The 15309-nt window shown below is 37.0% G+C and overlaps 1 protein-coding gene across 2 annotated transcripts in view; it reads left to right on the plus strand.

The window, feature by feature from the left end:
- HDAC9 (histone deacetylase 9) overlaps positions 1-15309 on the plus strand; it is a 479936-nt gene that overhangs the window by 415430 nt on the left and 49197 nt on the right. For both annotated transcript variants that reach the window (XM_037385339.1, XM_037385337.1), the window contains one exon: positions 7096-7214. In XM_037385339.1, the coding sequence (XP_037241236.1) occupies positions 7096-7214 (119 nt within the window). The remainder of the gene's footprint in view (positions 1-7095; positions 7215-15309) is intronic.

Consider the following 15309-nt stretch of genomic DNA (forward strand, 5'->3'; position numbering starts at 1 on the left):
ATTAATTTAAAAGGGAACCCACAAATAATAGCCTTAGGCTTTACAAATATCTTCAAAAGACAAAAAAAAAAAAAAAAAAGCAACAAGGTTGTTGGTGTTTCTGAAACTTTTCATTCAGTGGCACTTATATACTCCTACAATTATAACATTTGAAATTACTAACTTGGGTGCATCCATGGAAGACCTTAACCCTTTAAACACTTTGGTATGTTCTTAAATTTAATAGCATGTGTAAACCCCAGTGAAACGACCATGATTTACAGCAGTAAGGATTTTGTATTGATGTGGTACCTTTTGCCCCTTGAAGAATAAAAGAAAAATATATTTTTTATCTCCAGAAAACAAATAAGGTAACTATAAAATAAAAATGAAAATATTGACTGTGGTTATAAAAAATAGAGAAGAATAAAATTATTTAAAAGTTATAAAAAGAAAACCTATAAGGATAAAAGAAAAGTTATAAAAATAAAGGCCATAAAGATAGAACTTATATAAAAGATACAATTTAGAAACTAATACCATTAAAATGTGCAGAATTTAGGCATACCTCGGAGGATAAGTCCAGGACAAAGCTGATGGTCGGATGACAGTCAGCAAGTAGTTTTGGGGGAAAGTTCTCAGGTGTGGCCTTGGTGAACTCAAGCTGACAGTAGAAGTGGCATAAAGAAATGTCATGAGGGTAAACCAAAATTGTAGTGAGAGACATTAGTAAAAACTCAATTAATATGGAGAAAAAACATTTATCCAATAGTTGTACAGAAATGTTATGTAGCTTTCTTTGAGGATAGACCTTACCTGATATTGTGTTACGTTAAAACATATGTGCAAACAACACATAAAAATAATAGATACCATAAGTTCCACATACCTACTGGGGCAACCTTTTAAATACTTTCCGATCTATTCATGTCGTGGTGCATTCAACAACATACTTAAATGTGTAATTTTAAGGTAGGACAACATAGTGATTGTTTGGAATAGTATTTTATTTGCAGGATGTGAAACTGAGAATCCATAGGCAGACCTACATTCTTTCAAACAACAGACTGGGTCTCCGTTTGGTGGCAACCCCCCCACTCTAATAGCAGTAATGCATTGTACATATTTTTCTTGCAAAATACAGGTCTGGCATAACTGAATATATGACAGTGCTTTTATAGCATTTTCTACTAGTTGAAGTAGTGAACTTAGTCTCCTGCATTTTCTTTCGATGTTTTTTCCAGGGAAAACCAAGCAATTTATTCAAGTCTTTTACCAGCTTTTAGTTTTAGCTGATTCATCTGTGAAGTGGGTACACAAAATGCTTGCTTTAAAGGACTATGCAATCAGAAACAGCTATACTGATTTATACCAGCTGAAGATATGAGCCTTTCCATTTATTAATGTTCTGAAAGTACTTTGAGATCACTGGATAAAAACACTGGAGGTTTTCAGGGAAAGAGCAAATAATTTTTTACTGAGACATTCCAATCTGCTGTTTTAGAACAGTGTGGGGGTTTCTCTTTCATTTACATAAATTACTGTCCTGGACTGCTCATTTCCCTCTTAAATTACCCACACAGCAAAGGAATTCTAGCTGTATACATCAGCTTAACTTTCTTTGGAGATTTCCAGCTCTGTATGATGGTACTTGCAGAGTCATTTCAGTCATTTCTGAGTTGGGTACTTCTCTGCAATCTCTTCTGGGAGAACAAATGTTTGGGAGCATCCTAACCATGTGCTTTAAATGTTCAAAAATAGAATGGAAGAATAAAAGGAACAGAGTCCCTTGGTAGAATCTCTTTAATGTCTTGCATCTGATGTTCAGATTGGTGGGGAGGGGAGGATCACATGCCTGATGTTTTCTCTAGGACTACACCCAACTGGAAGGCATCCCTTGCCTTCTCTGCAGACAGCAGCATACCCAAATGGAACATATTAATTCTTTGGGGAAATCTTAGTGGGACAAAAAGGAATCTTTTCAGCTTCCCAGACATATGCTCTGTTCCCAGTACCATGAGACTTAAAGGAGGATCTGCACTGTGTTGGGCTGGAGGACACAGTTCCGTTGTAACTGCAAGGTTCAGCACAGATAAATAACTCCTGTGATCCAGCTGCTCAAGCTTTCAGGCTTTGACATGTTTATTAATGAAAATGTGAGAGAAAAGAAAGAAACAGTCAGCCAGGAAAGATGCCCCTGTAAGTCTGCTGTCATCATTAGGTGAATACAGTATACCAAATATTTATGCTTCTATATGATTCAGGATCACAGAAAATAAATATCTCTTTTATGTGTTTTATTTTCTTTGGAGAAGGGAGTAGAGGAGAGTGTGAGTCATAGTGGAAGAATAAAATTAATTTCTCTTCTGAGAAAAACCACTCATTTCGTCAGAGTGGGATCCTAGCATTAACTTCTGTTTGCTGATAACCCCTGCAGCCCAGCTGGCTTCAAGAAGGAAGCTGATGGCCTGCCTGCCAGTCCCCAGTCCGTACCTATCTGGTGACCTATGGCCAGAAGCTAAATCATATTTCTTACTCCTGCTGCGGGTAAGGTAATAACTGTTCCTACCTAGGTCCGAGTGCAGGCTGCCTATGCATCCTTGCAAAGGATTTCTGATCCCTAAAGAAAAATCTAAGGAGTTGCTAAAATATTAATGAACTTCTTTCCCCCACAGAAAACCTTAATCTTTCAACAGAAACATGATCTCTTTGCATGAATTGATTAAATAATAAGAAGGTAAATATTCAACTTACACTTTGCACCATAACAAAACCTGCCAGCTGCAGCCCAACTTCTGAACATAGGGTTGGTCTGAGGAATCTGGGAAGGCTGACATGAATATCTGTTAGTGTATGACCAATGCTAGTTGTATGCTTTAAAAAAACCCTTAAAATATTTTCTGTTAGGATCTGATTCAAAGGATTCTGTTCTTAGGCAATTGAGAAGAAAGTGCTGTGATTCTAGAGCTCCAGAGGAGGCAGGCAATGGATGGTTTCTCTTTCTTAAACCTTGCTGTGCCCTCCAGGGTTTAAATGAGATGGGAAAGGAACAAGAGACAGGGTCTGATGATTCTTTACTCCCAAGAGACAGTGAAAGGTCAGTAGCTGTCCCTGCCTGCCCAACCATTCTGTGTCCTGAGGTAGGAGAAGCATGTTTACAAGGGAAAAGTGAGCTTCACACTGCTTTTGTGTGAAAAAAAAAAAAGGTGGAATATTGTGCTTTGTGTAGGCTTTCTTTAAAGCTGCCAACCTCAAAACATTATTCTGAAGACAGTTATTCAGGGATAATAGAGGCACGGAAGCCTGAGAGGTGGCAAATGCCAAAAGGTTTTATTTATGTCGTGGTGAGATTTAGTCCGTATTTTTAAATGTATGTGTATGAGTGCTTACAGCACTTCATAAGATAGGTTAGTATCTGTCGTTTTTGTGATGGAATTTACACGTTTTGTGCCACAAAGGAGTTCCTGCCAAGTCAAGACAAAGGTTAGAGAGGTCCTACATACACAAAGTCCAAAACAAAATGCTATGATATTTTCTAGACCTTAAGCTGCTCTTCTCTAAGCACAGATCTTATAGCAGTTATTCAAAAGAGGAGCAACTTCAAATGTGTGTTGATGTAGAGGAAGACTGGATTAGGGATTTAGGAACTAGATGTCTGATGTCTATATGATCCTCTCTGCAACTGACTTGTAGCTGTCATCTTTTTGAAAGACCAAATAGTAGTCTTGGTAACCAAATAGTTAGCCAGTTAGTCCTGGCTAACAAGGACCACAGACACCCTGAGATGTTTTAGAGAAGAGTCAGGCTTGCTATCCTACTAAATAGATTACATTTTCCATAATGTCTTTTTTTAAAGAAAAGTCCTTAAGGGCTTCTATTCAGTATTAAATCAAGAACAGTATAAGATGGATAAGCCCTGACATTCCAAGTCCCTCAGTATTACAGAGGGTGAAAGAGAAATGAACAAGGACACAGGTCTTGTGGGCACATAGGTTAGCTCTTTTGGTACGTAGTATGCAGAGTAGAAGCAACAAAGTTTTGTCATAATTTGTGAGACAGTATTATAGCAAAAGTAAGATGATATTCCTCTGGTGAAATCTGACAGACACTGTGTGCATTTTTAAAAGAAAAAATTCTTTCAGAAAAACCCTCATGTCTTATTTTAGTCATGTGAATTCAGGTAATACTGAAAGCAGTAACAAAACAGTGAATTCTAAATGTCACCTCTGGTTAATATCCTTATAGCCTCATCCTTCCTTTAGCTGAGATTCCTATATATAATTTCTGTAGAGATTTATGAATATGCTACTATTTCCTGTTCAGTTCTATTAAAGATGGAGTTAATAGCTATTCCTGGTACTTTGTGCTGAAAGACCTTGTTTTCAGTATTTAATAATTTTACTAATGTTACCCAGTGTGGCTGGCAGTTTTCATGTCAGACAAATTTATTTGAAAAAATTTTGAAGAAACTGTGGCTAAACAATTTTTACTGCTTCTAAGAATGAGATTAAGGGTCAAATGCATTGTTTTGCCCAAGTTATAAAAAAATGTGCTGACATCTTTATGCTTTTGAGCAAGGCCTTGAAATGTGGTGGAAGTGTGGCAGATTTTTCCAATGTTCCAAATTACAAGACTCAAAAATCTCATTCTGTGTTAGCCTGGTTACGTTTGTTAGTGCTCGGCAACTTCAGTTACCAGAGTTTCTGTCTGCACTGAACATATTCCATCCTCTGACTCCTGAGCATTGTCCATGCTGTACTCTGTGGTGCTGCCACTTTATTGGACATGAAGGAATAAAAACCAGAGCCTGACTTGAATTTGAGGAAATTTGAATGGAGGAGGAGGGCAAAAGCTCAAGTGGCTGCGGATAGGGCGGGTTCTCTATAGGACCCCTCCTTCTTTAAGCATTAAAGATATGTTGTGCTATGGGGACAGATCAAGATTGCATGTCAGCCACAGTCTTCATCACTAATCAGGATCCATGCCGCATGAGTTGCAGACGTGAGGAAGTTTGGGAAGTATATGTTGCTTCAGACAATGAACATATAGCTAGAGTATCAGAACGCATATACAAAACAAAGATAAGGTGTGGTTTCATAGGAGATATTTCTTCTTGATACTGTTCCCTAACTTTGTGGAGATTAGCCTGCAAAAATGTTCAGTCGCTGTAGTGTCTAATGTAATTATTAATATGTGTACTTTGTGTGTTATATAGTTACACATCATGGAACTACAGGAAAAAAGACCTAGAAAGGAAGTAATCTGACCTTCTGCCTCAAGGCCGTGTCAGCTTGAACCTGTAGCAAGTTTGATGGATATCTGTTTTAACTATTATAAAAACCTTAAAGAGGTGGAGACTCTTTAATTTTCTTAAATATTTTATTTAAATTATTATCTGTCTTTACTATTAAAAAGCTTTTTCTGGTGTCTGAACTACAGCTTTCCTGCTGCAACTACTTCGTGTCCTATCCACAGTGGAAATGCAGAATATTTCTTTCCTCCTGCAACAACCACCTATATATTTTTGGACTTTTATAATGTTTATTCTCATGTTATGTGAATCAAACAATTATAATTCTATCATTTTATACACTTGGGTCATGCTTTTTAGAATTTTTTTCTTTCCTTTTGTTCTCTCAAGTTGGTCTGCGTCCATACTGGAATCCATGCTTCAGCAGAGGCCTACTAATGACATGTAAAAAAAGGAATATTTCACAAATTGCATCACTTTGCCTGCAGACATTCATAGTGCAATTTCAGCAAATTCACTAGAAAAATGGAGTTGCTTCTATCTTTTTTTTCTAATGTAAAACAATATTCATTGAAATGCTGTATGCCCTGACAAAGTCTTTTTCCTTATTCTGAATTCACTTTTTCTCTGACTATATATATAAGGAACACTTTCCTAATATGAAAATTACCTTTGTGGAAATCAGAACAAAATCAGGTTTATAAAACAGATCAAAAACTGAACTAAAGGAAAATCTAAGAAGTTGTTAAAATATTAATGAACTTTTTTCCCCCCACAGAAAACCTTAATCTTTCCACAAAAACATGATCTCTTTGGCATAAATTAATTAAATGATAAAAAAGTAAATATTGAACTAAAGCAAATGATATTACACATGCGCAGAATTGATCTTCAGGTTTTGACCAGTGCAGATCAACTGAGATTTCCTTGAGTTACTATATTTGGAATAGAACATTCATTTGTGTATTTGGCTTTTAATATTAGTGATGTTCTCCTCACTAGCCCAGTCATTACAGGCTCAGTATTTGTTGCACTAGTAAAAACCACCTGGATGCTTTCCCTTCAGAAATTCAGCCTGGAAGAAAGCAGCTTCGAGTGCAGAACGCAGGCTTTTGTCTTCTCCTTCAACACATCTTCAATGTTTTGAGTTTGGATAAGAGCAAAACCAAAGAAACAAAATATCCCCATGGAAGTTTGTCAAGGAATGGGTTAAAAAAGTGGAATCTTTGTGACTGTGAAGGGCTGAATTATCTTCCGACACCAGCAGGGGTTGCTGTCACTAGTTTGTGGTTGTCACATTCCTGTTATGCTTGACCTTGGAAAGGCTTGACAACATAGTCTGGATTTGATTAAGGGAATTTCATGTTTTTCCTTTGCTAGAGTCACCCCCCACCTCGACAAACATTTAAAAATGTTAAGAAGAAAAAAAAAGAAGTTTGGAAAGCAAACATTTTCCCAAAAGAAATTTATAGTTCAAATTTACACCAAGTTCGCACTAACTGGAGCAGTCCGGGTTTCCACTCAGGCTTTGAGTGCTCTCTGTAAACCATTAGTCACTTCCCTGGAAGAGGCAGCTTTTTATAGGCAGCAGAATAAAACAGGCACAGATGTGTGTGTAATATTAGAGGCTTTCACATGTACCTGCATTTATTTTTTTTCCTCAATTGTAGAAAAGAAAAAAGAGTGAATATAGAAAGAAATTAATTGAAGCCTTGGACTGTGTTTGGTTTTGGACAGCTACCATGAAGATCGGTTTAATTAAAAGAAAATATCTTCTGTTGTGGATTTTTGAGATTGTGGCAATTTATATCATGAGGATACAAGTTCTTTTAATTTTTAACAGGTTGGTTTTTTTCACTCTACAGGACTGTGATTATGCCAGCTGCCAATGAGTTTGATCCAGAGATTGTCCTGGTGTCAGCGGGATTTGATGCCGTGGAAGGCCACGACCCTCCACTGGGCGGGTACAAAGTCACGGCTAAATGTAGGTATCATCATAAGGCTCATGTTTTGGAGTTTGCATTTTTTCTAGTTAGGAACCTTACTTTAATTCCAGCTTACATCCATATTTCAATTCCGTGAGGTGACACCCGTGCCACTGAGGGCAGACACTCTATGTCAGTTAATGCCTAGAGATGCCCATGGAGCTGCGGGTCTCACTCAGCTCACAGACAGGGTAGAAATAAACACATTAGTGTTTCTGGATCACTCCTTTCTGTTCCTCTTGGCATTTTTGTCTTGACTTTTTAAAGCATTACTTTTCTGGCATTCAACTAACATTTTAGAGGTTTCATGCTTTTTGATAGGCTTCATTTTCCAAATGCTGGAGTAAGTTATTTCTTTTTAAATATATATTGGAGATTTTAGACTTTGGAGGCCTAAATCCAATCTCATATTGCTCTTTGTTATTGTAATCTTTTCAGCTTGATGGCATTAATCCTGAATTACATCAGTGTTCATGAAGGCCAAAGTTTTCTAAAAGACTACTCTGTTGGGTCTCAATGTTTGGATGTCCATTTCAGTCCTCCAAAATGTGTGCTCATGGCAGACAATTAATAGTTTCTGAAAGGCAGGTCTGTCTGAAGTGTCTCATATGTAGCACTCCAAAGTCACTAGTTCTTACAGAGTATCATGGCCAAACTGGTTCTGAGCCTGGGATGTTAAGCAGGGCTGGGTAACAGAGTAACTCTCTGCAGAGTAATGTGTGCTGTGACATCACTATATATAAATCCCTTTCCATAAGACAACACAAAATGATTTCCTAATGCAATGCTGTGAATAATTTTCTTCAGTATATATACTTTTCTTCAGTATATCTCAAGAAATTCATAATAACACTTAAAAAACTATTAAATATGGATCTCTGCTGCTAATGACAAATGCCTTGGGAAAAGTCTGGAGAAGTCGATGAGACCTAATGGCATTTAACAGACTGCACAAATGGACTCCAGCTCAGAGAATTTTGTCCTTCTGACCTCTGCCTTTTGTTACAGGTCAGTAGAACGAAGTTGGGGTTTACCTCAGGAGGAGCAGGGAAAAGACACATATTTTATTTTCATTTTAACTGCATGCTGCACAGGGTCCCCTGAATACCAGGCACAAAAGGATAGATGGAGAGCTAGAGTAACTGTCCACAGTGACATGCTATGGAAAGCAGGAATGCAGAGAGCAGTGCGAGGGCCCACCCAAAGACACTCACACAGGCACAAGTGGAAAGGGAACGACTCTGTGGCTGCAATAAGGCATATTGAGTTTTAGCACAGATTTTCAGGTTAATGCAGTGGTTGCACTAGAGAGGAAAGGAACGTAGCAGCCTATATGCATGTTTGAGTTTCACTTCTCTGTGTATTATGATTTTTAGTAAAACACTATGCATGAAAAAGCCCTTTGTAAGAGGTTTACTCACTGATTTTTTTCCGTAAATATGGTTCCTCGTCAGAGGCACCATTCCATGAGCTTATGTGGTAGGACGATGAGCCTTCAACCAGTACACAATAGATACTTTGTTGAGAAACATTGTATAATTTTCTGTATTTTGCATCTGAGAATGCATGCAACATGTCCCTGAAGGATGCATGATGCTCTAATGAGATGCTTTGGCATACATGATATTCTGGCATAGCAGCATCAACAACTTCACTAGAAATTGCAATATGATTCATATTTTCCTCTCAGGTTAGACTGGATTTCAACCTGAAAGCAAGAAAAACTGTTTGTTATTGGAATCAGTGTTAATTTTCATTCATTAATTAATTAGTTAAGTCTTCATAACTTTTTTAGAAATGGAAATCAGTACATTTTTTAATATAAGAGGCTGCACATCTGCAAGTTACACGTGTCTGTAAGCAAAAAAGATGATTTTACAGTAGGTGGCTCTTGTTTAAATTAAGGGAAAAGCCAAGATAGATCCAGATAATGATCATGCACCTGAGGGATGAATAAAGCCTTTTGTACAGAGCCAAAGGAATTTATTATTTCCCCAAAACAAAATTCTCCACATTCCACCATACCATTTTAGAACATGGCATACTATACGTGGTATGTAGAAATATGAGCAGTCTATTAAAAAAAATAAAGTCCAAAGAGAAACTTTCATAATAAAGACTAAAAACAGATATTCATGCAACTTTTTAATATAATTTGTTTGTAATAATTAGAATTATGCCCAAAACGAGTAAATGCAAAATAAAGTTCAACCTGTAAATATTCTTTCTTTATAAATCTTTAGCACTTTGTGTATACTTAGTACATTGAATTTTCTGATTTCTATGCCAAATACAAATTTTACATATATAAATTAGGAAGAGATTGACATCAAAAGAGAGAAGATGGGTCTTTAGCTACTAACCTTGCTGTTAAAGATAGTTAGGGAGACATTAGATTCTTGATAAGGAATTATTTATGTCTTTCCTTCAGAGTACAGTCAAAGAGAAAAAATGAAAATGTATTAACAAATCAGCACTCCCAAGTCATTAAGTAAAAACCATCCAATGAAGATAACAAATTGGACTAGTGGCAGCCTTTGGAGTAACCACAGAGCAGGCAACTACATACAGAAAAAAATGGTTTACTAAATCTATGCAGTTTGATAGGTGTAAATTATAACCTGCTTTAACCCAGTATTTTAATTTTTTGCTTTATCGACATGCAACCTGATTTACTGAAGAGCTGCCATGTCTGACTAGGAAACAAACACAACAGAAACAAAGTAGTCCTATATATTTTTGCAGCTGATTTTAAATGCATGGGTTTGATGTGCATGTCAAGATTTCTCACAGTTGAGGGGAATCTCAGCCCCTCTAGAAGGGTGTAGAATAGAAGACGGCCAACTGAGATCAGTGATGATAGCAGTGCTAGGCAATATCTCACTTGCCTAATTTATCTCCAGTCCCATTAAGTAACAAAATCACTAATAGTCTTTTTCCATTGAAAGAAAGAGGTAGTGTTTGAAAAGGATTGGCAGGGAAGCTCTTTCCTTTCATATGACACTTTTCAAATCACTTCCCATAAGTAAATCTTTTTCTCCAACTACCTTTGCGATGCATCCTCGTCTGTTAATGTTTTGAGGAGAAAATTTTTCACTAAACTAATGAATATTTAACTAACTTTTACCTGGCCTCAAAAAAGAATTTGTTAGGTGCAATACAGAATTGAGGCTGAATATTAACTAAAACATTTGTTTCAATCCTGACTTTGAGGATTTCACAGCCACATTTTATTTTGTGTTGGCTCTTTGTTCCAGTCCTTTCTCTTAATGAAGTGTTACCATTTCAAAAGGTGCTTGTATATACCCAGGTACACATACACATCTTGAATCATATACTCAATCCATGTGCATAAACTTTGTGATGGCTTTTATATTCTGTTAAGAAAAAAAATGAGCTGCAAAGACTTGAGATGACTCGTGGCATATGGCAAACTTTCTGTTGCAGGGAAGCTCTCAGGCCTTTGGAACCAGCTATATTCCTGCTATCTTAGGAAGAAAAGGCAAGCTTTATAGACAACACTGTTTATAAGAACGCCTAGCATAATTAGAAACAGTAGGTATACTGTTGAGTGCATAACCACTTTGTCCTGAAGGTCTTCTGAAAAACAGAGATTACATCTGAAAAGAAGTTTGTTTTTCTACATATACCCTTTCTTTCTGATAAAGATATTATCTCCACTCACAAACTCTGCCTTGCCTGTGTCCTTATGCTATGATAACTGCACCAAGTTTAACATCAAAAAGCAAAGCAAAGAAAACGAAGCACTTGGCATGTTAAACCTTTGTGGTAGCCCTCTTGGCCTGAGGTCTTGCATCAATTAAAGGTGCCAAATCCTCCTCAAGAGCTTCTCTAAATTCTGGTAGGATCTGTCTCAGATTGTCAGGGATATCCAAGCAATTTATCTCAGCTTCTACTTCCTATGGCTACTCTCTTATGACTCAAGCTTAACTTCATTAGCCAGAATAGTGGAGTATCTTTTGTATTGTCAAGTCCATATTTAGCATTGGCATAATTGTCCAAGTTTCTTTGTTAAAATGGTTCCCTAGGCTGTATGGTGAAGGTGGATGCAGCAGCAAGAGCTCTCTCATGTACTGTCTTATGCAGAGTAACTATTGATGTCTTTGAGATCTCTTTGTTTAGATCAGAGACTATAAAGGTGCTTTAATTTTACTGTAAACTATGATCAGATGAGAGGAAAACATGTGTCAGTTCCTGACTAGCCTAATATTTCCTTTTTATTACTAAAAAGGTATTATTTTTTCAATAAAGTAACAGATAAAATATCAACACAATATATTACGTATTAAAACCATAATTTTATCAAATCCACTTTTTTGTACTGGAGCAGTAAAAATAGTATTGACAATAAAGTAGAAGAAAACAAATGGGGGAAGAAATAAAGGGGATAAAGGAGTTTTATATTTAGAATGGTAAGGAGATGCCTAAAGAGTATGAATGAACTCTTCTATCTTATCCTGATGATGCTTAGGTGGAACTACTGAAAATGGAGCTGAAACAGTCAGTGCTTTATTTAATAGTTAATTTTTATAACTTCTGCTAAAATGTATTGTATTATCACACCGTTTGAATTCTGTGCAGAGAACAGGTCTGAAGAATAGCTACCAGATCTGATCATAAATTTGCAAGTTGTTAGATCTTTCAATAGCACTGCTTTTAAATTTAGCTCTGCTGACTGAAGTTTTCCCTGTAACACTATCCTGAGGTGAAGTACTTTGTTTTATAGAGCAGCCCTTAGAATCATGCTTGCGTCAAAGTCACTGAGATCACTTTACTGTTCAAGTAAATATTGTATGTAATTGCTCATTAAATGGTGACCATTCCATAAAAGAATAAAGTAAATAGAGAAGTGTCAAGCAAGAATAAAGATTTCTTTCAGATTACTTATCTACCTGAAGCACTGCATTTGTTAAGGGCTATGGTGATTTCCTGGAGTCTTCCTGTTGCTTTACTCTCTTATTCCAAAGATGCTATTTGACACCAAAGTGCAAAATAAGATCAGCAATTAACAGTAGGGAAATATACCACTGCAGGCATTTAAAGAGTGAATTATATTTTGTCAGTTTGGAAACCTGTCTACTGTTATGCCAAATTTGTGATGCAAGGTTGACCCAGTGTCTAGAATATAACTCACTCTTAACAAAGCTGATTTGCAACTTTTAAAGTTTTTATTTGTTATTTGAGAAAATTGCAATAACTCCCTTAACTTATCAAAAGTTGCATTGCCCTGTGATACATTCCATTCAAGTGGGACCAATGAAAAATGTGCTAAAGCTATGAACAATTTCCCTCCTCATGAGCCCTCGGCAGGTAAACTTAGAGGACTCTGTTTAACAGTGCACAGTATGTCTGATGAGTCACAGCAGAGGAAACAATTAATGATCTAAACAGGTTATTTCCAAAGGATATGTCAGCATAAGTGGTAGAAATTAATGTGTAAAAAGGGCTGCTGACTTACATGTAGCCTACAGGTCTTCCACTGAGACATCTTTTCTCATGGCTGAAAGTGGTACTTCTCAGAATACAAGTAAGAGCAACCAGGTTGAAGTTGGGGACCTATCCTGTTTTTTTCTGCTTTGCCCTTCACATTTCAGTTCCAGCTTCTCACAGGGAGTAATGATTTTTGATAACAAGGTCTCTGGATGTAGCATACAATGCTATAAAAAGCTAAACCACCTTGCATATGGGGACAAGCAAATTCAGAAGTAACATGTACAGGTTTAATAATGAGATGACTGATCACTGAAACAAGTGATCTAGTATGATGTATTTGCCATCACTGGGAGTTTTAAATGAGACCTATAAATAGATGGCTTGCAAGATCCTTACAAATAAGTATGTCATGGCACACTCAGACATTAAAGGCTTCAAGCAAAAATCACTTAATGAAATTTCTCTTCAATGACCAATGTTTTCTTGAGTCTTCACAACTGTCCTACTGTATCTTGGAATGCATGTTAGAAACAGACCAAAGGAAGATGCTAGAACTGCGTATCACCAAATTCAAATGTAGAACTGATCTAAGACTGGTACTTCAGCTATGTTTCAGAGAAAAGGTTTCCTATGTGCCAGCCTCACTATCTCTAAAATATTCTATGTGACTATTCTGAGTATTTCAAGTACTGCAAATAATATCTATGATTGGTGGGGTTTTTTTCCTGGAAGTGCTTAATTTCTAAAGAAATCCCCAAGAAATATTGTAACCATTTACTGACTGTGAATTATTTAGGGTAGAGTGATTGCAATGTCTTTTGGGAGGTACTACACTTTCTTCTGATTGTCCGATAGGCCCTTCAAGAAAGGGTCTTGACTGGGACTACTGGGGCTAAGGTAATATATAAATGATAAAGGAAGGCAGGCAAAAAGAGTTCATGCAAATTGACAGCTGGCTAACAGAATAATTGTTTTGACTTGGTAGCTGTTTAAACACAATTCAAGTCTCTAAAAATAGCACTGCAGGTTTTTATGATGTCATGTCTAATTTTTTCTTTTCACAAGCAAGAAAGTCTTTTTGACCCAGATATCAGCAGAAGAAGCTATGATTTTGGAAAGTCTGGCAATAAGTGCTTCAGAGTGCACTTCCAGTAGATGGTGTGAGCTGCTCCAATAACTCATTGATGTAGTAAAGGGTGCTCGCATGCCCCTTGCTTTTCTGAATTGTCCATTACTTACCTTGCACTGGCCCTAGTTCTTCTTAAATCTCTGTAAACACATGCAGCGTTGACTCATCAACCCATAAGAAAATTTAATCAACCAAAAAAGTGAAGAGGTTTCTGTTAGGCTGTGAAGCTGAATCAGGTTATGGAGGGACCAATGTGTGCCACAGCTAGTGGAAGTGGGGTAGGGGCAGTAGAGAAAGGGAGACATGGAGTAGGATACCTCTTGGTAGCAGAAAGCTGTTAAATGAACTCAGTTGCCCCAACTGCTTTCTTTTCTGAATTCTTCTGAGTACAGAGATTTGATTTTGGTTGACATAATTTAGTTATCTTTGTGGTACTGGAGGTGATAAGATTGTTATCCGGCAGGACAGATCTTGAGCATTTGACACAGAGCTAAAAGCATTGGAGGTGGGGTGGAACAATGATCATTCATAAAGTTTTTCACGGGAGAGTCTCGTGATTCACATCAGAAATTTTCATTTTGTTCCTTTTGTTTCTTGGAAACTACAGGGTACCCAGTGACTGGCAGCAAAAAAATGTATCATCAAGACTTTGCTTCCAGTTGTTCACATTGGAAAGCAAAGTTTGGGTTTTCTCGAGGGTGATTTCTTGAATACTAATTGAATGATTGCTGGGTACAATACAAAAGGCATCAAAATAGATGAAAAGTTCATTGGTGACTTACCCTCAGAGATGAGTATTTTCATAGGATTTACCAGGAGAAGGAAAGTATTTTCTTTTTCCTCCTAGCCCACAACAGTGGTTGCCGTAACATAACTGTTGGATTGCCCAGTCTCCAAAGCCAGATTATGCTGCATTTACTCCTGCATTTGTACTCAGATTTTCTCTTGCACTGCAGATATCAGTGAATTATTTGCCAGTGACTCCAGCGGCCAATACATTATTGACATTTACACTACATTTACATTTATGAATAAAAAATATAGAAAATTCCAGAAATCATGTTCATGGAAATTGAGCGAAGATTGGAATTCACTGTATAAAATTAATGTCCTCTCTAGGACATAGCATAGCAAAAGGCAAAGGTGAAGGTGAAGATATAAGAGTATATGTCCCCCCCTTTTCTTTTTTTTTTTTTTTTTACTATATAAATGGACAACTCTAATGTTGAGTTGAGGAATCTGCCTTCACATGCTGTCAAGTAAGCATGTGTCAATGGCTTGGATCATGGATTTGAACCAAGAGAAACAGACTGGTGAACAATTCACCTCATTTACTGAGGCCAGAGAAATCCTTGTCTTCAGACTTCAGGGCACTCATGTCTAACTGAACACGTATTTAAAACACATCTGAAGGATTCGGAATCTTAGCACTGGTTTCGTTGTTGTCCAGAGTTTTCACTGGGTGAAAACTGGTGTGCCTTCCAGAAAGGGTCTACCTAAGCAGGAAGTGA

This window comes from Falco rusticolus, chromosome 4 (assembly GCF_015220075.1).
Source record: "Falco rusticolus isolate bFalRus1 chromosome 4, bFalRus1.pri, whole genome shotgun sequence".
Taxonomy (NCBI): domain Eukaryota; kingdom Metazoa; phylum Chordata; class Aves; order Falconiformes; family Falconidae; genus Falco; species Falco rusticolus.